Source organism: Myotis brandtii, unplaced genomic scaffold (genome assembly GCF_000412655.1).
Source record: "Myotis brandtii unplaced genomic scaffold, ASM41265v1 scaffold208, whole genome shotgun sequence".
In the NCBI taxonomy this organism is placed as follows: domain Eukaryota; kingdom Metazoa; phylum Chordata; class Mammalia; order Chiroptera; family Vespertilionidae; genus Myotis; species Myotis brandtii.
This window is the reverse complement of record NW_005357764.1, coordinates 7731843-7759256: the sequence shown is the minus strand read 5'-3', so window position 1 is coordinate 7759256 and position 27414 is coordinate 7731843. Positions and strand designations below refer to the sequence as shown.

The following is a 27414-nucleotide window of genomic DNA, read 5'->3' as shown; positions in this document are numbered from 1 at the left end:
CATGTGTCTTTGGTTTTATTATTACAAACACACCATGGCTCTGCCAAACCTGGGAAATCCTGGGCTCTGCATGCTCTGCCCACCCTCTCTGATCTACCTGGACGGGGCCACACGGGAGTGTCCAAGCCACATGTAGACTCGAGACATGTTTGACAGAGCAGTTCAACTCATAGCTTATAATGACGCCATTCCTCCAGCTGTGAAAGAGCTTTACAGAAACCGTGCCAGGACTCCCCCTTGAGGCTGGGTTGCTTGATGCATGTTTTGGGAGCTCCACAAACTTCAGGCCCCTTTTCCGGAGCAGTGGGCAAAGGCAGGAAATTCCACGTTTGGGACAGGTCCTTTCTGGGGGTGAATGTCAGGCAGTGACATCCAGGTCTCTCCATGTAGCGGGTTAACAGCCATGTGCAGAGAGAACAAAAATTGAAACGACATCTCTCTCCCTCCTCCCCCAACCCACCCAAGGCTCAGATCTCATTATGGTGCGGCCCATGTACATTGAAGTGTGATATTTGGTTTCAAAAACAATCAGTCTCTTTGGCAAACTGAGAGAAATTGGCAAGGAGCTGCATTCTTCCCGTGGTCCTTTGCATTAATGCTTCATCCTCTCTAATAACCGCTGGTAGACAGGGGCTGAAAGAGAGAAGTTTGAAAGGTGAGAAGGATGCGAACTTCCCCATGTCTGTCTAGCAGTGGTTCTCAACCTTCTGGTCCTTGCCATACTCTCCTGCACACAGCAGGTGCTCCGTGGTGTGTGACACCTCCTGTCTTACTGAGGTTCTGAACTGGGATTTTCTACATCTCTCAGCTTGGACCACGTCCTCACCACAGGCTCCTGCCAAGCCCCTGTGCAATATCTCCAGGCTCCTAAAGCCAAACATTTACATCAGCCCTAAAGGGTGGGCACTCTTATTATCTCCATCTTATAGAGAAGGGAATTGAGTGTTCTGTGTCTGACCCCGAGGGCCAGGCTTGCTCTATTGCCCCATAGAAAGCAGATGGTAGGTATGGCCTGCTTGGGGGTAAGGCCCAAGCAAGTCAGTGGGATATCCAAACCCAGACCAGACTTACCTAATTTCACAGAGGTGTGGGCAGCCTGAAAAAAAACAAAAACAAAACACAAGGTGTCAGGGTTTCTAGTGAAGGATATACCTGCACCTGCTCACGGCAGTGGCTTCACTCATTGCCACCCCTGCTCAGAACAGGTGCTGGGGATGAGGAAGAGGAAGAGGAAGGGGGACGTGGGACTGCGGGGCCCTGGGAGCTCCTCAGTTGGCCTCAGCAGTCCTAAGTGATGTGCCAACTCCTGCCAAGTGGAGCTTGAGGTGAACATTCCTCAGCTGGGCTTCCACGGAGACCACAGGCTAAAGCTTGGGGAGCTGGGGCTGCACAGGGGGTGGTGCTCAGGAGTAGGAGCTCAGGACCAAGACCCCTCCCTTCCTGAGGGGCGCTAGCACCTTCTTCCAGAAGGAAAGTGACACATTCCAGCAGCAGGTCTCTGGGTTAAGAACTACTTGCTGCAGACTCGTCTCTTGAGGTGCAAAACCTGTTAGGTAACCCACATTCCCAAGGGGCTTCACCTGACCTGAAGTAGCAAAGCAACCTGAGCAGGGCTCCTGGGCCTTGGGCAAGGTTGGAAGCAGGATGAGGAGCACATAGAGAGTCAGAGAGGTCCAGAGAGGGGATGGGGCTAAGGCAAGGAAGGGAGGCTCCACACATAGAGCTGGTCCTGTATCCAGAACCCAACCCACAGTCCAGGAAGCCCCAGGATCACCGGAGAGGGGCCATGTCATGGAAAACAGAAGAGTCACTAAAAGGCCCAGGCTCAGGGCAGGCCAGGCCGCCATCAGGTGAATCCTTGGAGAGATGGATCCTGGAGCTGTCTGTTCTCACCAGCAGTGGCCCCCGGACAGAGGCTCAGAGGCCTCTGTGTGAAGGCCTGGGCTTTTGCCCACAAAGGAAGCAGGGGCTGCCTGGGTTCTTTTCCCTGAACTCCACATAGGCCAGAGCGAAGGACGTCCCAGTGAGAGAGGAAAGAAGTTTCTAGAGAGTCCTGGGGCAGCAGCCACGGGAGAGAGGGGATCTGGAGAGCCCCTCCATGGTCCCAAGAAGAAGACCAAGGCTGCTCAGACCAGGGGCGAACCTAGCAGGCATCTTACCCTGGAAAATGCTGACGCCTGTTTGAAAATTTCAAGGGCAGAGTCTGCAAGTTCGTCCCCTCGTTCCTGAGGTCTGTTGGCTGGGGATGAAAGAAAAGGCAGCTTTGGTGAGAGAAACTATTAGCATGTCATTCCTAACAGCCATGACTGAGGGGCACTGTTGGGCTCTCTGGCTCACATTTTCTAATGAATTTTTCCCTTATAACTTTCATAAGGCATGACAGAATTTGGTTGTGGGGAGAGAGCACAGAGAAAGGTGTATGCACAAGTGAGGACGGAGGCTGGGCTCAAGTTCAGCTTTGCTGGAGGTAAAGAGAGCTGCCGTGGGGCGCGATACTGCAAGAACCACGCTCATAGCATCTATCTGCCTGTAACAAACAACTGGGCTGTGTCTGAATGGGCTAAGACAGCCAGGCAATTCAGCAAAGAGAGGTCTGTCCTTGTGTTACTTGGTATAACGTCTTAGAAACAACAGTTCTAATTAGCTTTCAATTAGCTTTCATGATGCGTTCATGAAGACTCACTTTGCATGTGGCACCTTATTCCTATATTTGCTTAGGAGAGTTTTTCTATCATTTCTAACGAACACCAACTGCTAAAGAAGGGCCCAGTTACAAACTGAGTGAGAATGAGGCCTTACCTGGAGGCTGCAGGACACTGGAGATGGCATAGACCACGCCATTGGTGGCCATGATGTCAGCTTCAGCAACAGGCTCCTTGTTGACGCTCACTACATTATTTTTCTGGGAGAAAAAGAGGCACCAGTTGTTGAACGTAGAGCATACTTATCTCATTCACTCAGCAAAGGTTTACTGAGCACTTCTAGATGCCAGATCCTGTGCTAAGTGTTGGGGACACTCTGGTGAAAGGAACAGTCCCTGCCGGCTACAGACCTTTGGTCTGGTGGAGTCATTCCAATCCCTTGTGTGACTCAGCACGTTATAATTTACAAAATGCTCTTTCGTGTTCCCACTTCTCCCTCATGGCAGTGTATGGGGAGGAGGCAGATTTTACTGCCTCACTTAACAGAAGAGGAAACTGAGACTCAAGAGAGGCCAAGAGCCTCCTTTAAGCTCAGTTGGTGGGATGGATGGGGACAGAAGCTAGGCCTCCTGTTCTGGGTAAAGGGCGCTTTCCACTTCTCCTTGATGCCCTACTTAGGATTTTCTCATAGGAAGCGCACCAGGGTAAATCTATCTTTGGCTTTCCTGAACGACCCGCATATCAGACCCAAGGGGTCAAAGGGGGAACTGAAGCCCGTGACAGACAGAACCTGACACCCAAATCTAAGAGCTGAGAGAGTCTCAGGTGACCGGCATAAGTCAAACAAGTCATCCCTGCCTCCCTACATGCCTTCCATGCTCTGGAGGGAAACGGATGAGCAAAGGGATGGCTGGAGGTCAGGCGAGAGCAGGGAGCAGAGGCTGAGCCAGCTGTACACTGGAAGAGTGGTCCCTCCACAGGGGCTCAGTGGCAGCTCCAAAGTGGAATGCTTATCAACGTGCAGAATAAGGGAAGGCTCACAGATCAAGCATCAGAAGAAAAGCCTTTTGGGATGGTCTGGCTCATGGCACAAATCAGTGAGCCCTGGATTTGGGGGAAGGCGTGGGTTGGAGATCCATCTCTCAAGACATAAAAGTAATTGCCTATCATCTCCTTAAGGGAAGGAAGATCTCAGACCCTCTCCCAGATGCCAATCAGAAGCCTTATTCCCCTGCAAATGTGGAAGCTCTTGTTCATGCCTAACCACAGTCTCACTTGATTTCCCTGAAGACCCTTTTCTATTTCCTTTGGACAAAATGCACTCAGAGGTTCAAGATATATTTTAAAAACGGTGTGTGTGTCTCATGCCATTCCGGGGTGAGATGTGCCTGGAACCCTGGTGGAGGGCACAGCCAGCTTTTCAATTTTCAGACACACTCACTGAGCTGACTTCCAGCTTGTCGCCCTGGAGGGACTTCAGCCGCACCAGGGCCTCGACGCCTCCGCTAACCAGGATTTCATCACCAATGTGGTATTTCAGGATGCTGGCAAGCTCCTTGGCGTTGCCTGCAGGTTTGTGGGAAAGAAAACAGAGTTAATCCCAAGGTTTGGTAATTGGTGAGGTGAAGAAAGGGGCAGAGGAGAAGATACAAACGGCCACTCCTGAGATGGAGAACTCCTGCCTGGCTGATGAACACTCACTGAGCACCACTGTGTGCTCAGCCCTCTGTCCCACCACTAGTGATCAGGGAACAAGACATGTCCGTGGCCATGCATCTCCCTGGAAGTCGGCGGGCTCCTGGGTTAAAGCACATGCTCTCTTGCTGCTGAGAAGGAGTTAATCCATACTCCTCTGTGAGCATGACTCATGTTCCCATGAGCTAAATATTTGCTTGGAAAGCCAGGGACCTTTCCAGCACCGGCATCTGGGACATTTCATCATCAGCGTGGCTCCCGATGGCTATAACACAGTAGTGAAATATTTACACATTCTGCTCTCAAAACGCATATTCTGAGACGGCTATTTCCTGAAGGGAGAACTTAAAAGAGTCAACAGCTGCAATCTGGAGGAGCTGTGGAGCCGATGAGGTCAGGGCCAAGGGGGGATTCCCGACACAGCATCTCCTCCTCACGTCCCAGCATTCCTTCCAGCCCACATCAGCTTCTCCACCAACTGGGGAAGCAAGATTGCTCATAAAGGTGCACAGGCATTTCCCCAAATTAAGTGTGGGAGGCAATTCTTCAAGCTGCCAGCTGCTCTCTCATCTCTATCAAGGCTGCCACTGATGCTCACATTACCAGCCAAATGGCTGGATTTCCCCAGGGCTTATGGATGGTTATTTCCAGCATCTTGGAACTGAGAACGGAGAAAGTTTTAAAGCATTTTGGAGAGTTAGCTGGGTTATCGACACATCCACATCAGTGCCGTGCGATGGAGCCACCGGTACCAAGAGATTTCCAAACATAGACAGTCTGCAGCTGGCGTGAGCTTCCCTTCCAAGGAGACACTGCCAGCCCCCAAGGTGCAGGGCCCTAACACCCGGATTGACTGCTAACACCTGGCTGGCCCTCCATCCCCCAGGAGTGCTGGGGTCCAGTCCTGCCCATGGGCCTGAGGGAGGGTGTGTTTGGGAAGCTTTGCCCTCGCCCCTCCTCTGCCCCCACACAGCTGAAAATGAACCGGAAGCCGAGCAGGCTCAGGCCACCGGGGGATACTTCATTCCTGCTGGACAGAGAGAAGGTGGAAGGTTTATGTTCAGAATGCACTTCTCCCCTCTTCTCAGGAACATACGTCAGCATCAGAGACCCAGACATTCGTTTAGCAATAAAGAAAATTAAACAGGACACAAATTCAGCTCACAGTTGCCTGCAACCTGAACTTCCTATTCTGTTCCAGAGCAGGAAGGGAGGTGTGGACTATGTGGGCCTGAAGGTTTGGCCAAGGTCCTTCCTCCTCAGGCCCACTTCTCTGCGATGGGTGGAAATGTCTCTTATGGCATGCGTCAGAACTCAACACTGCCACCCTGTCCTACTTCCCCACTGTCATAGCCGTTACTCTATGCCCAACATGTGGGGAATACCTCATTTAATCCTCACAACAAGGAACTCTTACCTCCCTCATTTTTCTAATGGGAAAACTGAGGCTCAGAGAGGTTAAGCAACTTGCTAGAGGTCACTCAGCTAGTAAGTACCAGAGTCAGGATTTGAACTTGCTTTCAGGTAGTCCGGGAGCCCAAGCTCTTGACCACTAGGTTTCTCCTCAAACATCCTCAGCTACATTTCTCAGGGCTGTGAGTAGCTTCTCCGTCAAGCTTTCATCCCGAGGGAGGTGTGATGCAGGTAAAAGGCTTCATTATCACTATTCTCACAGGTCCCAAGTGGAAGCCATGTCTTGATGACTGGCCTGGTAGTTACCCACCCTGAAGTCCTCTCTGCTCTTCTCTGCCTTTTTTGGTGCCCAGAAGGCTGACAGCTATGAAATGTGACTTCCGGGCTCCCTCCTTCCCCCTCCTGTAACCAGCTGACAGGAGGCCTGGCAATAGTGGGCGTGGGGGATGGTGGCCTGAGGCATGTAGTGGTTCTGACAGCAGCTATACTGTGACTCTGGCCACTGTCCTGTGCCCCTCATACAGCTCTCCTGTCCTGGCCCTCCCCCCCACCCCCCAGACCTGACATGGTTGTTAGTCCCTGGGTGCCATCACCCTTCGCTAGATCCTTAATCCGGTCCACAATTCTGCCAATAGCCTCTCATTAAATTTCTTTCAGTCAAACCCTTGGTAACGTGCCAACTCTTTCTTGCGGGGACCCTGACTGATACAGCTACTTTAGAAAAGCCGATCAATGTACATAGTTGGTCTTTACCCAAGAGTTTGTTCAGTTCTCCTGGCGGCATGGCTTGGAAGGCCTCATCGGTGGGAGCAAAGACTGTGTAGACCCCTTCCCGGTTGAGCATCTCTGTCAGCCCTGCAGACTGGATGGCGGCTACCAGCATTCTGTGGACACACGCACAGAACCCGTCACTTTCCCACATATACCCCGCCACTGCGGGCAGGTGGAGCCCAGAGCAGTGGGATTCACCCTCCACCCCTTACAAAAAAGGGACGATTCAGTCTGTCTCTTCTCTCCTGAATCCTAAGCTCAGTTCAATGACCACAGTCCAAGGCCAGAGCGGGAAGGAGGGAGAGGCCAGTCACATGGCTGACCACTGACCCAAAGACTGGCTGAGCCATTGGACCCTGGGGATGTGATTCTGGGGAGGGTGCCCAGGCTCTTGTGCAGGCGGCTGAACTCAGTGACAGGAAACATTCACTGTCACAGCACCTAGTGGTGAGTGAGGAAGTCAGAAATGGAGAAAACCGGCAAGAAGAGTGGCACGGGGAGCCTGAGAAGGAGTGGCAGTAAGTCTGCAATGCAGGTGGTAGATACCACACAGAGGGAGACTCACACACATTCAAAACCAGGTGCTCAGCTCACTTGGGACTTTAGATTGAGAACACCATGTCTTCCTTGCACTTTAATAATAAAAAATGCGGTCCCTCCCTGTCCTCCATGGATGGGAGGTTACACTTCCTTTTTCTCAACTTAGGCTTTGAAGGTCACCCTGATCTTTTCCACATCCCAAGCCTGAACGGTCACACCAGCGTGTCACTACTGTTCATTGACCCCCAGAGGGTGTGTGTGTGTGTGTGTGGGGGGGAGCTTGACAAATTGCAGCCGTCCAGAGTCTTCCCCAGCATGACCACTTGGCAGAAGCCCCGCCTGGGATGCGGCTGGTTACCTGAAGCGATTGTCCCCCTTCAGGACGTCCATGACGGTCCCCATTGGGGGGGTCAGCACCCGGTCCATGGTGAACAGGGTCCCGTACCTTCCCCTCTTGTCGTGGGCGGCGATACAGCTGTTCTCGATGCACAGGCTCTGTGCAAAGGGGACAGAGAGAGGGCACATTATCCCCCAAGCAGAAGCCCCCTGACTTGGGCTGATGGCCTCATCCACAAACATCAATGAATATATATTGGGGTGGGTTTTCAAGACTAGGATAAAATGATGTATTTTCTCCAGGAAAGAAAAACATAAAATGGTGTTCCTTAAGGAAAGAGGGCCATAGATGCTCCAATGAAGTTACACAGAGGCCCTGTAATGAGAATATCATGTTACTTGAGGTCCATCAACAATGATCAATTAAATAGGTCGAGACTACTGATTTATTTATTGAACAGATGTCAACAATCTTTGGTCCAATGGTGCTGGCTGGTCTCAGCAAGAGCTGTGCTGTGTTGTGCTTCCTGCCTGCTAGTCCAGGGTAACAGTTGGGTTTGAAGAGAGAGAAGAGATAGGAGAAGAGAGAAGAGAACCTTTGGACCAAGGAGGGCTGTGCCTCAGTCCAGGGGTCTTCTCTTCACATAAGTGAAGAAGGAGTCAGGCCTCCATCCTTCCACCCTTTGTTTATCCCTCTGTGTTCAAGGTGGGCTCTGCCTCCCTGGCCAGGTCAGACAGGTGTGTGGCTTATTCCCAAAGGCCTCCAGAAAAAGAGATTCTAATCCTTCTGCAAAATCTCATTTGACCCTTGATATTAGATATGTTTTGCAGAAATTCCTTCCTTCCTTATCAGAAGCCAGTTCACAGCAAGCTCCTAGTTATTGAAAACTTTTTTGTTTTGTAAACACTAATACAGCTTCTTTTTTTTTAGAGCTGAGATAAAGGAGGACCCAGAACTTACATTACGATAAACAAAAACTCTCAGTTTTTTGCCGCCCAAAGTGTCCAGGGTCTGTCCGTGGTACAGATACTTGGAGGCCAGCTGATCTTTAACCATGTGGTTCCGAAGCAAGCTCTTCATTCGGGCATCAACACGGGGGCTTCCATCTGTAAGAGGAGGCACGGTCAGGGCCAGGGCCAGGCCCAGAAAGGAAGGGCAGAGAGACAAATGTGGCGGAGAGCCTGGCTGTCCTTGACTTTGGAAATGGAGATTGAGAAATCAAGTGAGGCTGCAATATTCCTTAACATCTTGCACCTTCTGGGAATTACAAAAACACAAGAAAGTCCAGATAACTGAGGGGGTTGGAGTTTTGCCCGAAGAGGGAGGGGAATGCACGGACACAACTTGGCCCCCGTCTCCGCCTTCCCTGAGGCCAGGACTCAGCTGTCTCCTCACTGACTGCCCGCCTAGCACATTGGCACTGATCCTGTCAATAAAAAGGCCGGGGAGTGCTCTGCTCCCCAGACAGATGCAAACTCTTGAATTCCGAGGACCAGAGCCCCAAATGCATTCTCTGCTCTGCCAAAGGAAACAGCAGAGGCTCTGAAGTTCCTGGTGAAGTCACATCTGCTTTCGGTTGAGCTGGGCGGGAGCGCTCACGCTCCACAGGGTGCTGTAAATCAGGGAGGTGACAGCGGTGGGGCAGCTGCCCCCAGTGACACCCCCACAGGGATGCCTTCCTTACATTACCTTTGAAGACAGAATTCAGGGGGGCCAGGAGAGTCAGCTGCTCATTTCCAGAGAGGTGGGTGCTGAGGCCCGCTTGTTTGAAAAGGTCAATGGCGGTGGAAACATCGGACTCTGCAGCCAACTCCAACAGTGTCTTGGCTACAAGGAAGGAGAAAGTGGGTTCAAAAGTTAAAAGTGCTGTTTTCATTTATCATTCGTTCACCCCAGAGCATGACATCCATCAGCAGGAATGTCACCCCGTGAGTCAACAACGCCTCTAAACGCTGCTGGGGCAGTGCAGGCTCGTGTCATCAGGGGACGGTCACCCAGAAAATCTCACTGGTCGGGGAAGTGAGGTGAGGTTCAGTGGGGCAGAGGTCTGCCACTGTCCCACCTTTGGGCAGGGCACTAACTCGAGGGACACAGGCGTCATTGTCTGTTCTGAACAGCAGATAATGCCAATGACCACACCCATGGGAAGAGTTTTCTGCTGGTTTGGTTTTTCATCTGAAAATTCTTCACTCATGCGTAGTAGCCCTCCCTGAAATTCCAGAACGGGGCTAGGATGCTGCATGAAACCCAAGCCAAAGTCCATTCGGTCATTTCTCCTGGGGTCACTGACCCTGGGGTGCTTGGGCACTACTGAGAAAGCCATTGCCCTCTGTGCCAACCAGATCTTCTGAAAGGCTCCTGTGGTTGAGTCGCTCCCTCCCCAGACTTCAATGGCTCGCCACTACCTCCAAGATAATGTCTGGACTCCCAGGCCTGCAGCTCAGGTTCTCCATAATGTAGCCCAAACCTACCAGGTGCCCAGGCCTTTTCTCCTGAGAGGCTGTGAGCTGGGTACAGGTAGGGAATCGGCCCCAAAGATCCCCAAATTCCCCCAGATCTGCCACCATGGACGGCAGAGGGGACAGTGGGCCTGGTGGGACCAAGGCCCACAGAGGCCTGCTTACCTGAATCTGGGATGAGCAGCTCGTCAATGTAGTGGATCACGCCGTTGGTGGCCAGGATGTCTTTGTTGGAGATGATGGCCTTCCCGTTGATGGTGAGCATGTCCCCACTGCAGCCCACGTCCAACGTCGTGCCCTGCAGGGTCTCCACGGACAGCCCCGCAACAATGGCTTCGGCACACATGGCTGACTTCATGATGTGGTTGTTCAGCAGGTCTGGGGGCAAACAACACAGGAGGGTCAGGGCCGCTCCAGGTGACCTCAGGGGCCGGTTCACAGCCTGCCCAGGGCTGTGAGGATTCTGTTCTCTCAGATGCCAACCTTCAGATGAGGCTGGGGCACTGCATGGCCCGGATCTTCCTCTCCTGCCTGCTGTCCCTTTAAAACTAGCCGGGGCTCTGTGGTCAGACTGCCTGAATTTGAATCCCAGCTCGGCCACTTACCAGCTGTGGGGCCAGGCAAGTCATTTAGCCTTTTAGAGTCTCAACTTCCTCAGCCTTAGCACAGCACTCAGCTCCTAGGGCTGGTGTACGGAGGACATGGAGCTCTGAACGTGAGGCACCCAGCATAGTGCCTGACAGAGCAAATGCCCAAAACATGTTAGTGATTCGCTTATTAACACTTGAACTTCTGGGTAAATTCTCATATTAGTACCTGAACTTCAGGGTAAATTCTCGTTGATCATTTGGGCCTTTAACTCTCTCTGAGTCTGGCCTGTACCCCAGCTCTGCCTCCCTCCTAAGTTAGTACCTGAACTTCAAGGATAGGGGAAAACTCAAATGAGTTTACACTGGGACTTTTTATCTTCTGACTTTAATAAAAATGTAAAACGTGGTCGGAAGATGGAAACTGTAGTCAAGGAGGTTATGCATGATTTGTACATTTTATTTGCTGTTGTACATTTTACTCAAAGGTCTACTACTTGTCCAAGTGCTGCCTTAGGGACCAGACCTGGGCTGGAGCAGACGAGGGGGACGCGGCCAGCCCCAGCCAGGCAGAGCAGGTTCTGGGAGGCCGCTCACCAAAGTTGCCAAGGCCCTTTGTCTTACGTTCCCACCACAGAGGCAAGTTTCAGTTTGTCCTGAATGTGGGAACCAAAACCGCGCTGTCATGGTCATGAGGAAGCTCTGAGGCCTGCAGAGCCACAAGGGCCTGCAAAACCAGGGCTGACCCAATTCAGCCGGCTGGGGATAGAAACGATGGCAAGACGGCTATGGGAATGAGGCCTTGGGGATTTAGCTTCTCAGGGACGAAGGCAGGGGTGGGGTAGGAGTGACCTGCCAGGGCCACTCGTGGGGCGAGCAGAGCCAGTCTCCAAACGGGGCACACCAGCCTGGGGCTGCTTCTCGCCTGTCTGCCAACCCACTAATAACAACAGGACACTGTGGGCCTTCCAGCTGCCAGTCAAACCCCCACAGAGGGCTCTTGTTTCGAGCAAGCGGGTTACCGTTGGGAAAGGCAGATGTGCATACAGTAAACATCAGGGGTGTTTTTTCCTCACTTTATGCTGAGATGCATCCACATCTCACCTCCTCCAGGAAGCCTTCCAGACCCCCGAGGCTGCATGTGCCCACCCATGTCTTGCTCTCATGGTGAGTATCTCTGTGACTGTGACCTTTTTAAAGCCTGTCATCCCCACTGGGTTTAAACTTCCTTGAAGGTAAAGGCTATATCGTGTTCACTTTTGTGGCCCAAATCCTGGCTCAGGCCAGACACATAAAGGCAGCACAACATCTGGACACAGTAGATCCCCATCTGTGCTTTCAGCAGTGTGCCCGTTCCTGTCCCTGCATGGCTGCAAGGAGAACCTTTTGCATTTATAGGTTGTCGGAAATGCATCAGACATTGTATATAGTACATTTCAAAGGTGGGTTTGAATAGATTCAAAAGAAATGAAGTTATCCCTGGGTTATATCTGGGAGGAATAAGTGTGCCTGGGATACACAGGGGACTGGAGGCCTACTCCCCTTTGCAGGGGCCTCAGGGATCACCAGGCAGCAGCTCAGTGGTTTTGGAGCGGAAGGGGGCACAGAGCCTGGCCTCCCCTCCTAATCTCCTCACATGCTTGTTCCTTCCCTCTCCTCCAGCAATAATTAATACACCCCTAACATAGAGCTCACTGAGAAGGTGAGGAAGGAGCTGGCAATGAAGAGTCAAGAGTCAACTGTTACTGGTTTTTAACTATCATTCTCGATTATCCATGACCCCCCTGGCCAGACATAGGAAGAGTTCAAGGGTCAGCATGATGAGTCCATTTCAAGGATGCCAGGACCTGCCACCCCCTCTCAATATCACCAAGTTGCTGCCCACCTGCCAGCCTTGTTCTGACTTTGATTATTTGGGCCTTTAACTCTCCCTGAGTCTGTCCTGGACCTCCAACTCTGCCTCCCTCCTCAGCCCAACTGCATCCCTAGGCAAAGGCTGCCAGATCCCATATGTGCCCCTCTGGCCAGGGTTCTGCTCTGGCCTCTGCAGAGATAGGGCTGGTTGGGAGCAATGAGACAGGATGGTAGACGGCATGTCCCTCTTGGATGAGAGCAGGCCTTGGGCTCAGTATGGCTGCTCCCATGAGGTGACAACATGAACTGAGGGTGCTCACCTCTCAGGGCCTCTGGGTCACCCAGGATCCGGTTCAAGGTCGCAGCAGGAATCTTCTCGAAGGCCTCATTGGTGGGGGCCAAGAGTGTGAACTGGCCATCACCTTCGAGCAGGGTGTTGAGCCCCGATGCAGCCACGGCAGCCTGTGGGGAAGGGAGGGAATGGAGCGTTCCCTGAAGTCTTGGGGAATATCTGCAGACCAGAGACACACACAGCCTCGCCAGTCCTCCCTCAGAGCCCAAGATGAAAAGGAAGGCCAAACCAAAGCTCACTTCCTACCATGGCCTCGGGGAGCTTGCCCAGCCTGAACCCCAGCCACTCTGGCCATGTCTCAGTTACTTTGTGTACCTTCTCCCTTCCTACCTCCAGCCTGGGCCCTGCCCTTCCTTCTTTGCTTTCTGTGACTCCTATTCCTTCTTTAGGCCCTAACTAAAATGCCATTTCTCTAAGTAGTCAATGTGACATCGCCTCCCACCCCACCTCATCCTGCTGTTGCGCCCAGTGAGAATGAATCTGTTACACATACCTGCACAGCTTGCTGTCCTCCTCATGTTTTAATTAAATAGTTATTGGAAATAATTATTGTGTGAGCCCTGTGAGTGTAAGGATCAGAGCAGCCAGAATGGCTTCCTACCCTCTCAGGATGAAGCTACACTCCTTTGCCAGGTCTGCAAGGCCTTGAAGGAGTTGCCCCTGCTGACCTGCCCACGCCCCCTCGCCTTGTGGTTACCTAGTTGTCTTTACTCTGGCCCCACTGGCCTCCTGCTTGCCTTTATTTGTTTACTTCTGCCCTCCCCTCTGCCCGCTGTGCTTTTGAAGCTGTTTTCTTTCCCTCTCTCTTTATTTATGTTTTTATTGATTTTAGAGAGGGAGAGGGAAAGAAACATCAATGTGAGAGAGAAACATTGATTGGCCTCCTCCTGCATGCACCCCAACCAGGGATCAGGGAATTGAGCCTGCAACTTGGGCGTGTGACCTGACTGGGAATCAAACCGGTGCCCTTTCAGTGCACGGGATGATGCTCAACCAACTGAGCCACACCGGCCAGGGCTGAACTGCGTTTTGGATAACTGGCCATTCTCATCCTTCAGGCCTCAACTGAGAAGTCACCTCTTCCAGAGAGACCTTTCCTGGCCATCCAGTCCCAACCAGCCTCCTCTGCTCACCACTTACTGACCACACGCTTCGCACAATCTGTAGAAACCTTGTGTGCTTCTTGTCTGTCTCCCCAGAAAGGCTATACATGTCACTGAGGACAGAAATGTGTGTCTTGTTCACCTCTCTACCCTTGGCACACAGAACAATGCCTGGGAAGTAGCAGGTGCTTAACTAAGTATGTGTTTGCAGAAGGAAAAATGGGTGTTAGGAAGAAGCAAGGAAGGAATATTTGCCAAACATAAACAGTAAGAGGAGATCACTAGGTGGGGATCAATTGATGTTAATCAAAAGATGTTCCCCTCCCCCGCCAAATGTGCTTCCCACTCGGTGGGAACATCATTCCCGTGCAGACTCCTGACCTCTGAGTGACCTGGAAGGAAAGCAGGGGAAGAGCTTAGACAGCAGGGCCTGCAGGGCCCTCCAGAGCCACTTCCTGAGGCCACCCCCGTGCAGCCGGGCCTGGGGTGTTTGTTTGTGTGTGTTGGAGATCTCCAGGGGAGGAGCCACCCCACTCCCACCCCATGTCCGTTGTGGTCAGGAAGTTCTCCTTGAATCAGGGCAAAAACCCTGACGGGGCAGCCTGTGTTCACTTCCTTTGAGCAGCGTTGCCAAGAGGAACGCCTGCTCACCACTCCAGTTGTAAGACAAATGTCTTCTGGGCAGTGGGGAAGGACAGGATTCCGTGGCCCCTTCCTGCTGGCCTGGGCTCCAAGGAAACATGGGTATGGCTGGAGCAGGGCTCCATGGTGGGGACATGTGGTCAAGAAGATCATGCAGCCTGACAGGCCATTTATTCTAGACCTACAGGTGGGAACCATCACCTGGAAGGAAGAATCCTCCCCCTCTGCAACCCTGGCAGCTCAGAGAACCCTGTCCTGCTGTGGCCACAAACCACTTGAACTTCCCGGGGGAGTTAAGGAAAGGAAGGCTTTACAAAGGAGAAGACAGGCTGGGGGAATTGACAGCAGGCAGTTATGATGTTTCCAGTGGCCAAATTAGGGGATCTAATTAGGGGATTCTCCATGTTCATGGTGTTTAGAACTTACTCCATGTCCCTACATGCCCATGAACATGGAGATGCCCCTGCTCCTCCCACTGCCTCTTGGGGCCTTCTTCCAGGGCAGTCCCTCACCCGAAGGGTCTCGAAGGTGTCCTCGATCTCGATGATCTGCTGGATGTTGTTGCTGATGGTGGAGATGACCCTATCAATGAGGTGCACCACACCGTTGGTTGCATGGTGGTCAGCCTTCAGCAGCCGGGCACAGTTGACGGTCACGATCTGCCCAGAGAAGGAGTGAGGATGAGCAGTTAACACATCAGAGGCACAGTCTCGAAGCCCCAGGCAGGGAAGACACAGCACAGGATGGTGTTCCACAAGCTGTGGAACCAGAGGTCCGAGGAAAAGCAGGTGCAGGAGGCAGAGGGTTACCTGCAGCTACGTCACCTGTGGGACCAAACCTCAGAAACCAGACCCCGCGTGGACCAGGAGTGAGCTCAGTGTGGGCACAAGGCAATCTGTGCAACGGGGATGCCCTACCCCATTGGGATAGTGGTGGATCTTGATGTCCGAGTTCTGGTACATGGAGGTGAGGGCCATGCCGTGTTTCAGCTCGTCCGTCAGGACCCGTCTGTTCACCATGTGGTAGCGAAGGGCGTTGAGCAGCTCGATGTTGACATTGCTCACCAGGGAGTCCAGCACTTCCTAGAAGGTCAGTGTGACAGTTAGGGGGCTGCAGACCCCATGTTCAAGAGATGGGTCATTGCTATCCTGGCAAAGATGCTCTGAAGCCCCAATGACCCAGGCCTCCATTCTGACAAGGACCCCTCCTCAGAGAACACTGAGGTCTGTCTGTCCAATTGGCAGCAACCTGGTGAGGTATATTTTAGCTCAAGTTCCTTGGCTTTGTCTGAGGGTTAAGAGAAAAGTTTCCTGAAATCACTACAGAAGCTTGTCCTTCATGCCCAACAGCCCACCCCTCTGGGGAGTAAGGCAGCCCCAGTAAGAGTCCCTTGGGCAGAGGAGGTTGTCTCACAGCTGATAAGGAAGCCCACGCCTCGTTGCTGGGGGCAAAGATGGTGAAGCTGCCGGGCCCTTCCATCTCGGGCCTCAGTTTCTCTGTGCGGTCCGTGTACAGCTGAGTGGTGGTCGATCCAACGACTCCCAGTGTCTCGTAAAGGTTGGAGAGTGGTAGGGCTGCAGGGACAGAGGACAGAGGAGAGATGGGCTTGTGAGGCCACCCCCACCTGACCACACCTTCCCTGTCTATAGAGGACGCACATCTGCAGGAGTGTGTGGGCAGGCCTGCAGCCAGCCTGCCTGCGGTGGCGTTTTGTCCCATGCTTCTTAAAATAACCCGGTCAAATGCTTCCCTACTTGAACTCAACCAATTGGTAATTTTTGATCATTTTAACCACAGCAGAACAAAAGCAAAGCTTTAGTTCACAGACGTTTAGATAATACAGGCAGGAATACCGGTACGCCAGAAATAGATATCCTAATTACAAACTAGTCTGACAGATTTATCTAGTTGTTGGAACTGGTTCCCAGAATGAAAGAACTTTGCAAGTCTTTGAGGTGCTTTGTGTATTTACAAGTAGCTTAGGAGGGCCTTCACCTCACTCAGTGAGTGTCACGTTCATTTTACAGGGCGTGAAGCTAAGGCTGGAGGTTGAGCTGCCCTTCTGAGGCCATGCTCCTTTCCCATTCCATATTTCCCACCTGTCCTTCCACTCAGGGCAGGAACGCCCGGGCCCAGACCATGCCAACCACACCTCCCTCGTGATATTGGCACCAACCAAATTGCCCCCTTCCTTTTAAGTCTGTCTCACATTCTCAACTAATAAAATAGCACATATTTCAAAGCTTAAAAAAAAAAATCTCTGTATGATCCCTGGTGTGTATGGAACTAAAAGGAAGGCTCTAATGAAATTCACAGGTGCCACGCAGTCCTTGGCCTCATGTAGCCATTCGTGGCACCTTTGTTGACTGTGGGTAGGCCCGCCTGGCCTGCCACTCTCCTCCCTACAGAACTCCGATGGGCCAAGTTTCCACAGAGCGAGGTGGAGGTGACTTGGCGTTCCCAGCCCAGCCGGGGACCATGCCTGTCCCATCTGCTCTCTAGCAGGGCTGGTCAGAAGCGCTGACTGTGTTTAGAATCACTCCCAGCCACAGCCATCAAGGCCAGGAGCCTGAGAAGAGCACGGACAGGTCAGAACTGGAGTCTGTTCCACCCCCTTGTCGAGGGGGTCAGCTCAGATAGGAAGGAACAGTAGGAAACTCAGTTTCCAGCTTCCACCTTCTGGCCCTCGTGGTGCCTAGAGGCCAAAGAGCACATGGGGGGGGGGGGCGGCGGGAAGACCACAGAGCTCATCTCCCTCCGACCCCCACTCAGGCTCTGCTGCCTCCATCTGCACTAACAGGCAAGGCCTGGCTTAATCACCTGCTGGGCAGCCCTTCTCTCCCGGGACCTTTTCATATCCAGGACAGCACTCGTAGCTGATGACTCTGCAAGGAGACACACAAATGCAGTATTAGCAGGGCTTCCCTCCTCCTCACAGGCCAACAGTCCTCTCTCCTGGAAGAATGGCCTCCGCCAACGAGGAAGGGAAATGGCGCGTAAACATCCTGCTCGCGGAGGAATTGTTCACTGTCATGTCTGTGCCTGTCATGGGCAAGGAGCTGGTCACTCCTCCTCGGCTTTGCAGAATATTCCCAACGGCACCGTCGCCTGAGGAAATCCACCACCTGGGAATGGTCAGGGGACTGTGGCAGCACATTCAACAGTGGGATTCGAACAACATACCAAGAGCTTATACCTCCATTGTAATTCCTGGGGACCCGGCAGTTCCTGAGAGGCCGCGGGGAGGAGCAGCAAGAGCCCTGGACCCCCCCAGGCGGCCCCGCCTCATCTCTGGGACTCAGTTTCCTCATCTGTGAAACTATGTGTGTTTCGTGTGATGGTCGTTGGATTAAATCTCTCATGGCCTTCTAGCTCTCCATTTAATAACCAAAAGGATATTGTTCTCAGTTTTTACAATCAAACTTTAAAACTTTAAAAATTATAAAAACAAAGCTCCTGTTATCAAGATGGTTTTAAAAATTTTTTAAATTAAAAACCAAATTATAATCAAGGAAAACATTTATATGGTTTCAAATGGAAAATATGCAAAGTGTTCCCCACCCTGATCCCTCGACAATCCCATCAACCTTCCAGGAGGCCAGCAATATTGCCAGTTTGCAAGACTCCTTGTATGTGGAGAAACAAGACTGGCAGTATCCAGTTTTAAATGTTGAAATCATTTGGCAGAGAAACTTAAAACTTTCTAACTCAGACCAGTCCATCTTGGAATATTTATGTCCTTCCTGAGGTCTGAAACAGAGCTTCAGCTAACCCGGTATTCTGGGGAAGCCCCAAGAATTTCAAATATCATTGCAAGGAAGTCGCTGTTCTAAAAGCCTACACCTGAAAGACTTGCTTCACATCAAATCCCCAAGTGCTGCCTAAGGCCACCCCTGCATTGGCAGTGTGGGCACAGCCCCTCCTGGGCAGTCTGGAACTAGAGGCAAACAGCCATGTCCTGCCCCTCCCTTGGGGACAGTAGAGGACTCAGACTGGATTTTCCACAGAACAGTTCACCACTCTCTCAGGGGCTGTTTTATGACATCAGCAGAAGAGAAGCAGGCAGATCGGAAAGAAACAGGGCTTGCAGTGGGGGCCGGCGTTTTCAATGAGCCCATACATTCTGCTCTGATTAATCCACTGGAGTCATCTCAGGGAAGCCCTGGTGAGTCATGTTCATCTGTTATCCAAGGTGGTGTTCCAGAGACGGACTGGCTAGGATTCTCAGGCTGCTGGGGAGCTATAGGTGTCATTGGCCAGAAATGCTCCCCGCCACCCCCCAGGGTACGGCTGAGGTGACAAGCCATGCACTTTCTTCTTTGTCCTGTTCTCTCCATCTTCCTGCCTTTCTCCTCTCCCTTTTCTCTGGCCCTCCTCCCATCCTGTTCCTTTCTAATCTGTCATCCCTATACTTATAAGGCTAACCAGGCTGGTGGTCTCACGACAGCTTGATCGATCCACAGTTTTATCTTTAAAACCTAAAGTAAAATTTGATTAATACTCAATCTCTCAAAGACAGTGTGGTGTAATAGAATAGGTACAAGAATTAGAAGACTTGTTGTGTGATCCATCAGTAACTAGCAAGGTGACACCGAAAGTCCATTCTCTCTCAGTCTCAGTTTCCTGATCTATAAAATGGGATGAAGTTAAACTGGATGATCTCTAAGGTTCCTCACAATTTCAATTCACAATTCTAGTCAATGGGATTATTTCCAGGGGGAAGAGGAACTCTATTTCAAAGAAGGAGAGTGCCAGCTTCTCCCAGCTAACCCTAGGGAGAGCTCCAAGCCTTGAGCCCACAGGACCAGGGGACACCCATGCATGGGATCCCCGGCTTTCTGTGATAAATACCAGGGTTCTCTTCTGGGGAATGGGGTTAGGGTTAGGCCAAGTCCCCCAAAGTTTAGTTCCTTCCAAAAGTGCCTGGGTAACATTCCATGAAGTTGGAAAAGCACAACTGGAGAATGAGTCTTCTCCTCAAAGCCTTCCTTATTTCTGGGACCCTTGTACACACTCCATGCCTTGGAGCCCAGCCACGCTGGCCCTGGTGAGCCATGTGACTCACCAGTGACTCTTCTTCTAGGGTGTTAGCACCTGAGTTCCATCCCAAAAAACCACAAGAGAGCTCAACAGCTCAGGTGACTTCATCAGGAATTCACTGAGGACAAAAGAAAACCAACTCCCCAGTGTAAACGGTCCTGTGGCCAAGTGTGTGTGCGGGTGGGGAAAATGGTGAGAATGACAGGAGATACGGGGCTGGGGAGGAGGGACGGATCTAAGCTGAAAAGTCTCAGCGTGCAGAAGGATAGATGGAATCAGAAAGCTGCAAGGACTCTGAGTCACAAAGGGGTTTCCCAAGATCACAGCTAGGGAGCGGCATCTACAACTCTCCTCAAATTGCATCAAATCCAATTCCTTTCCCATTGCTCTTGACAATGCACATATTTGGGGGAAAGGTGACTGATTTGGAAAGTTTGACACTGAGAGGACACAGGTTTCTCTCCAATGTGGTCAGAGCTAACCCTTGTCATCACTCACTGTGCCCATCCAGATGGGCCTTTTGCACCCATGTTCCCCAGCAGCCAGGTGTGGGTGGCACACTACCCCCAGCAGGGGCTGAAGGCTTTTTCCTGGTTCTCTACCAGGAAGCTTTCTCCTAACCCTCTCACCCTGCTGACCTCTCCCTCCCGGCCCTCCTGCTACCCAGTCTGGCATCCAGGCACTTTCTAGGTGAGCAGGTGTCAGCTGTGCCTCTCAGCCTGAGCCTGGCAGCCCTGTGGGTTGAGATCTGCCACAGCTGGCAGTTTCCCTGCTCCCAGCTGCCCCAATAATACCAGCTCTCCTCAGAACCTGTCTGCTTGGCCCAGAGGAGCAGAGAGCAGCTGGAAACTGAAGACTGAGAAGACGGTCCATTGAGACAATGTTGACCAAATCTTTCAGGACAAGCAGTCTCTCTCTGTTTTCTGCCCTGGAGAGAATACACATGCTGTGGGGAGATGGGGCTGGGGGCACCCACAGGGGCCTGGGCCTGATGCCATCTCTCTAGGATGAAGGCAGCAAAGGATGGAGACCACGGGGAGCCCCCATCATCTATGTCTCCCTAGTTCATGGGCTTCCCTGTGTAGAGAGGACCAATTTGTTAGTCTTTGAATTGAACCTCATCAGCAAAAGCTGTTCTAATTAAAGGCTCCTCGCTCTCCTTGGTCTGACACAGTACAATAAGTAAAAACCTTAGGTCAGAAAAGGCAGCAGACACTAATTTTTTTGTTCCAGCTTCCCTGGTCAGAAAAACAATTTGAGGAAGAAAGTGAGGGAAGGTGTCTGATTTAAAAGGGCAATTGGGGAGGGTAAAAAGGTAGTGTCAATCCAAGATCTAAGAACAGAGATGCTTTGTTAGGGAAGCTCTCCTTCAGCCCCCTCCAAAATGTTTACTATGAATGGATTAAGAAAGAATTATTGGTGTTTCTCTCCCTAAATAATCTTCCAAAAAGTTAATGCAATAAGTTAAAACAATCACTCTCTCCCAAGTATGCTTCATGCCTTTGGCTGTCTGCCGTGGCTGTAAATTCCCTAGAGATGAACTAGCCCCTGGATGTAGGTGGAGCAAGGAACGGAGCCTGAGAGCCGGTTTCCTGTGACAGAAGGTAAACCATTCAGTGTGTCATGATTTCCAAGAGGAATCCCAGAGCAAACACAGACCAACATTGTCTAGACATCCAACATGCCCTGCAGCCGGGCTGCCTGGAGTGGTGCACTTCTGCACTGCCAGCCTGGGAAACTCAGCTGAGCTTTCTTGAGCCTCCCAGAAGAAAATCAAAATGTTGAGCCCGCTGGTGAAAAAGGGCTTGTTTTAACCTACGGTCCATCCCCAAAGACCTCTCACCACTACTCCATTCACCAGGGTGTAGCTTGGTTAGTGACAAGACTGTCTTCAGAAAATGTAGCTGTTTTCTTGTGGGAATCTGTGTGTTTTGTGAGGCCATTTTGGGGGCTCCTGGATGCTGAGCGTGTCTCCTCAGTTCCCATGCCCTTCATCATCTCACCAGGGGTGTTGGGGAGGCCCCTTGTAGCAGGGGATCAGAATGATACCGGACTGGGGGTGAGCAACTAGGAGAAGGTTGGTGACTCTGCGCCAAATGGCCTCTGCTGACCCTGAGAAGGCCTTCTCCCTGGGGCCCAAAGTCACAAGTTTTGGGGCTGTAGAGAGAAATCTGGGGCAGTCCACCCAGGCCCTTTAGGGCTGCTCACTCTGGGATCACTGACGTTCACCACTAGCCTCAATTCTCCCTGGGGCAGGGAAGTAGACAGCAGACCTCCCCACCTACTAGCAGGTGACTTTGAGCAGGCCCCTTAGGCTTTCTGAGCCTCAGTCTCCCTATACTGATCTGATAGGGCAATTGTGAGAACTGAATGAGCTTACATAGGAAAGTCTCTTAACAGAGACTTGATATTTACTAAGTGCTCAGTTGTTGAGCTTCTTCTAAAAAACTCCAGGTATACACTTTAAAACTGAAGTTAGATTAATAACTTCATTGAAAGTAATGTCCTATATGAGACCACTGATGAAATCACATTGTAATAAATCTCTCATAACACATCTATGTGGCTCAATAGATAGGGCCTGTATTAGTTTCTCATTGTTGCTGTAACAAATTATCACAATTTCAGTAGCTTATAAAAACACAAATTTATTATCTTACAGCTCTGGATGTTAAAGTCAGAAACTGGCCTTATGAGGCTAAAATCAAAGGCTGTATTCCTCCTAGAGCAGTGGTTCTCAACCTTCCTAATGCCGCGACCCTTTAATACAGTTCCTCATGTTGTGGTGACCCCCAACCATAAAATTATTTTCGTTGCTACTTCATAACTGTAATTTTGCTACTGTTATGAATCGTAATGTAAATATCTGATATGCAGGATATATTTTCATTGTTACAAAGTGAACATAATTAAAGCATAGTGATTAATCACAAAACAATATGTAATTATATATGTGTTTTCTGATGGTCTTAGGTGACCCCTGTGAAAGGATCATTCGACCCCCAAAGGGGTCGGGACCCACAGGTTGAGAACCGCTGTTCTAGAGGCTCTAGGGAAGAATCCATCCCTTATCTTTTCCAGCTTCTGGAGGCCACCTGCATTTCTTGGCTTGTGGCCACATCACTCCAACTTCAGTTTGCATTGTCACATGTCCTTCTCTGACTCTGACCCTCCTGCCTCCCTCTTGTAAGGACCCTTACATTGGACTCATCTGATAATCCTGGATAATCTCCCGTCTCAATACCCTTAATTTAATCATATCTGCAAAGTTTCTTTTTCCTTGTAAGGGAACATGTCCACAGGTTCAGAGATTAGGACATCTGTAGGGGGTCATTACTCTGCCCACCACAGGGCCATTCCCCAGATGGTACATGGATTCACAAAAATACTCAACAGAACAAAATTCCATGTCAGCTAAGCTGCCTCCTAGGAGTTTGCAGAATGGTATAGGACCTCCAGGAAGCCCTGCCAAACAGAGGTGTTTGGTGTACAACAACCCCTGGTGTTGGGTGTACAACAAATCTCAGCTATTTTGGAGCAGATTTCCCATGGGTCCCAGCTGGCTGGACAGGGAACATGAATTAGGGAAGGAGGTGCTGGTGTGCGTCTGGGGACAGCCTGGCTTCCCTAGATAGCTTCTCACCATCTGTTTCTTTTTCATGGTGTGACCAAGGTTGTGGGATACAGGAAAGGGAGACCAAGGAGGGCTCTTCTTGAACTTCACTGTAATGTCTCTGTCTGCCCCACCAGAATGAGAGCTACTGGAAACAGCCCTGCCGGCTGATGAAAGCGTAACCACACACTGGCTGGCTTTGTAAGAGACACATTTCTTAGCTTTAATGCAGTGCTGAAGAAGTATTAATATTTCAGCCCCTGGGCAAAGCACTGCTTGCTACTAGAGAAAGGGAAGTGTCCTGCCAGCTCATCTTGGCTCTGGAGGAGGGCTTTTGTGCTCGTGAGATGTGCTGCTTGTGAAACAACTTCAAGACTTTTGGAACGGACAGCTGCCACTCCAACCTGCCAGCTCCCGCTGGCCTCCCGGTGCCACGGTTATGATGTCTGAGCTCCTGCAATGACTAGTACAGTCTCATGATGTCAACTCTGACTTGGCTGCTAACTAGGCCTCCCTCTCGCTGGGGTTTGCACAAAGGAGTCCTGTCGAGAGACAGGGAGGCTTCCTGACCACAATTTCCTGCACCACCGCTCAAGCTGCTGCATGTAAAAATTTTATGGTTGCCGATCAGACTGGAGCCTAAAATCAGAGTGGGATGCCGTCTCCCTCATAACTCTCTTTGTCTGGTTAGTTATTGTATTACTCTGGTGCTCTTTAGAGTCTGAAATAAAAGCTAACTTAAATTTCCAAGTAATAAAATTCACTCAAGTTACTAAATAGAGGCCCACTGGTAACTGCTTCCTGTAATAAAATCCATATGCTGGCTTGACAAATAGCACCAAAGACTCTGGTTCTTCTCTTTTAGGAAATGCAGAAAAGTTATTGTCTGGGAACGATGTCATGTCCCCTGAGAGGCGTGCTAAGTGTGGCCAGGGCCCTCCCTCCCTCCATGGAGGTGGCTCCAGGTTCCCTGGGTCTCTGTGTGACACTACCAAGTCTTCACAAACCTCCCTCACCCTCCCCTCCCACCCCTGTGCTTGGTGTCGTTTGTCTGCTTTCAAGTTCAAGTTCTCCTTGGTCTTGGGCCTCTGGGTGACCTGGGCTGTCTCCTTCCCTATAACACTTTACACCCTTTCACCCCAATATACACTTCTTGCTTCAGCCTCCTCCCTGGGGTCCTGCTGAGAAAGTTCCCACTGCCCAAATTTGCCCCACACTGAGACAGGCCTCTGTCCAACCACCCTCATACTCCCCATTTACCAGTCTGGCCCTCACCCACATCAATGTGCTTAGGGACCCATTTCACCAGGATGACATCAACTCCAGCCAGCACAGCTCTCTCCCCTTCCCTTCCTGACCACCCCTGGCACTAAATTCCTGGGGATCACACGGCAGCTCTGGCCTGGGCCTCGGTCCTGGGCACACCAGCGAACAGTGAGGCTGATCTTTCTCAGCTCTCTTGGGGACAACGGAGATAAGTTCAACTGCTTCCCCTGTCCCTCCCTGGGTTCTCTGGACCTCTCCCAACTCAGCTCCACCTTCCTGACGAGCACATAGTGTTCCAGGAAGGGACCCTCTTGCCCCAGATCATCAAGTTTTATATCAACTCATGTTGTTCTATCCCCATTCCCTCTTTTGAAGCTGCCTAAGCAACGGCCACACTGAAAAGTCAAAAGTGCATATTGTCCCATCTGGTTTTGTACGGCCAGGCTGATGGCTGGGCCTGGCACTGGGCTCTGCTTGACTCCTCTGTATACCTTGTTTTCTGCACCCACACCCTACCCACCTCTTCCCTTTCCCAGCGCCCAGGATGCCCTGCCCTCACTGCCGTGAGGTGACTGCACCATCACATGGCCACACTCAAAGCCTAACCTGCCAGGAGAGGAAGACTAGGTCACCAGGACACTGGCCAGCACACCACTGTGCCGCCTGTGCCTGTCCTGGCACACAGATGGAGAAGGACGCAGGTACAAGGGCCAGGGAGCCAAGGCAACTCACCATCAACAGCAGTGCCAGCCTGGGAACTGCCGGGGAACATTATCAGTCTGCTCTTAACTGTTCAGGCAAATGCCTCAGCACAGGGCCCCCTGAAATACCAGGGCCGGTGCCGCCCTGCTGCCAGCTTAACATCACATTCCCATATTTAGGGAAACTGGTACTGACACAAAGGTAGAGCTCTTTGAAACTCAGACTCTGACATGCAGAAGAGCTGTTTGCTTGGTACAGATGCTCTGGCCACCTTCCAAGAAGCAATTATATGGGGCTTGGCTTGGAGTTGAGTAATTAACTGTTTATTTAAGCAGATAAGTACGCACATGGGAAAAATCAGAGTACTAAAGGTTTTCTTTTTTTTTTTTTTTAAACTTGAGCACCATGAAAGGATGTGTGGTCCATAATTTGCATAATCTCTTTTGTCCATAGCAGAAGAATTATCCCTGGGTGTTTTCTCACTGAACCCCAAAGGTGTGTCCTTGTAGCTCACTCAACCCTCAGCTTTGAAGCTGGGCTTGGTCAGGTGGGAGCCCGCTGTCCCGGACCTGCCCTTGACAGGCTGCCAGGGGGCTGCTGGCTTCTCCCCAGCTCTGCCGTGGTCCCTAACACCCTTGATTCATACTAGGTTGGACTAGCATAATAAGGATCACAGTTGGGATATTCATTTCCATTTTAAAGGAAGAGCATTTTCCCTTCCTTCAGTTGGTTATGAAACTGAAGGAGATATCTGCTCAAAAGCAATGTCACAAACAATACTTTAAAAAAAAAATCCACCATGGGAAGGTGTTCAAGAGAGTAGCTTAGAGTCTCATAATCCTTCTCTTATGCAGACAAGAGGAGGGTCAGGCCCTCCCAAGTGGCTCAGGAGGTTTCACACAGCACATCTTCCTGTCTGCAGGAGAGAGCCAGCTTTGAGATCTGTTGACAGTTGGCGCCAACACAGATTAGGTTTCCATGAAATTCTGTTAGAACATGCACGCCGCCCCGTTCCCACCAGGCAGCAGGTGGCTGGGTGCATGCGCCTCCCTGCATGCTGACAGAGGCACCAACAAGCCCCGCTGTAACCACATGGGTCCACACCCCACTGGCACTCTCACTTCTGTTTGTGTGGCCTAGATTTGCAAGTTCTAAGGGTAATAAGAATAGCAGGGAGCCTCTCACATGCATTATTTCATTCAATCCTCCTGTAATCCCATAAGGTCTTCCTATTGTTATTTCCATTTCACAGGCGAGGTAACTGAAGGCTCCAAGGTAAAGCAACTTGCCCAGGGAAGCGGCAAAGCCAGGGTTTGAATTAGGGAGTCTGAGCCTATATTCTTAAAGTGCCATGCTGACTCATAATTGCACATTTCTAGGCTCTTTAAGTCTTTCTGGGGTGTTTACCTCAGAGCAGGAGTGGTACATAAATCCACCACAGGCTGGTGGCTTCTCCATAACGATAATATTTGTATCATCGAGTGAGGATTAAAAAACTCACACGCACACACATACATGCTTCTTGTAATCTCAGATCAGCCCTGAAAATGTATCCAAGTCTTGTCAGGAGCCTGAAAAATGCAAAACAAAACTGGCCAGCTTACTAAAACGGCCGCTCCCAAGCACACGGCTCCCTGGCACGTCTGCACACGCATCTTCCAGGCTCCCTAGGCAGCTGCCCTTTCAGAAGGCCGGCCCAGGTCTGAGGGGACCTGCAGCTGGCGGACACAACGCCCAGCCTCCTTGGTGGCTGGTGGTCTTGGGCGGTTACAGATACTCACGTTGATTTGCCACAGATTTTCCTCTGGTACCACTGCTTGCAGTTGGTGAAGTACTTTTTGTTGGTGCCGATGAGCTTCTGCACAGCACACACGTTGGGGCTGCGAAGAAAGCAGCAGCGTTAGCAAGACGGTCAGCGTGTCCACCCCGCCTCCATGTCCTTCCCACCCCGTGGGCCCTCCTGGCTCATGTGAACATCCCAGATGTGGAGCAGATACAGTCATTTCAGTCTTGGTACCAGACGGTGGCTTGGGGCAGATGTTGATCCTCCTGACCTAGATTTCCGTCAGCTTCCTAGAAGTTTCCCTCCAAATTAAAAATTGCCAAAGTGTATCATGCATGGACATAACTTCCTCGTGTATCTTTCTTTGACACGGACATTTGGCAAATGGAAGTAAAAGCATCTTAAATGTTTTCAGATGGCATGTTACCAATTGAGATAACTAGCTAAGTAAAAGCTGTGTGTTTGCTAAATAAAGCAACTTCCTGAGAGGCCCCCAGCCTTTCTCTGCATCTCCACCCACACTGACCTGTGCTCTTACCTGTCATCCCAGTGCACCGGGCGGCCCTGGTCCGGGTCCCTGCGCCTCCCAGGCAGCTCCACACACATACTCTGCAT

The 27414-nt window shown here is 51.1% G+C and overlaps 1 protein-coding gene across 1 annotated transcript; it reads right to left on the bottom strand.

Annotated features, from left to right (window-relative positions):
• Positions 1 to 27414, bottom strand: TGFBI (transforming growth factor, beta-induced, 68kDa). Its single transcript, XM_014539178.1, has 17 exons — positions 27338 to 27414; positions 26798 to 26914; positions 17216 to 17280; positions 15809 to 15969; positions 15313 to 15477; positions 14908 to 15054; positions 12619 to 12760; positions 10023 to 10235; positions 9088 to 9225; positions 8359 to 8504; positions 7420 to 7556; positions 6504 to 6634; positions 4084 to 4208; positions 2800 to 2902; positions 2160 to 2239; positions 1072 to 1096; positions 1 to 633 (listed from the first exon to the last, which is right to left on the bottom strand). The coding sequence occupies exons 1-17, from the start codon at positions 27412 to 27414 to the stop codon at positions 593 to 595; spliced, it is 2013 nt and encodes a 670-aa protein (XP_014394664.1). The 3' UTR covers positions 1 to 592.

What these genes read in the sequence shown, in the direction of transcription:
- TGFBI (XM_014539178.1), bottom strand. Translation starts at nt 27,414, where the DNA reads ATGCAGAGTATGTGTGTGGAGCTGCCTGGGAGGCGCAGGGACCCGGAC. An exon ending in AAAATCTGTGGCAAATCAAC is followed by an intron (nt 17,281 to 26,797) that starts GTGAGTATCTGT and finishes GTCTCCTTGCAG; the next exon opens with AGTCATCAGCTACGAGTGCT. An exon ending in ACAAGCTGGAAGTCAGCTCA is followed by an intron (nt 2,903 to 4,083) that starts GTGAGTGTGTCT and finishes TTTTTCTCCCAG; the next exon opens with AAAAATAATGTAGTGAGCGT.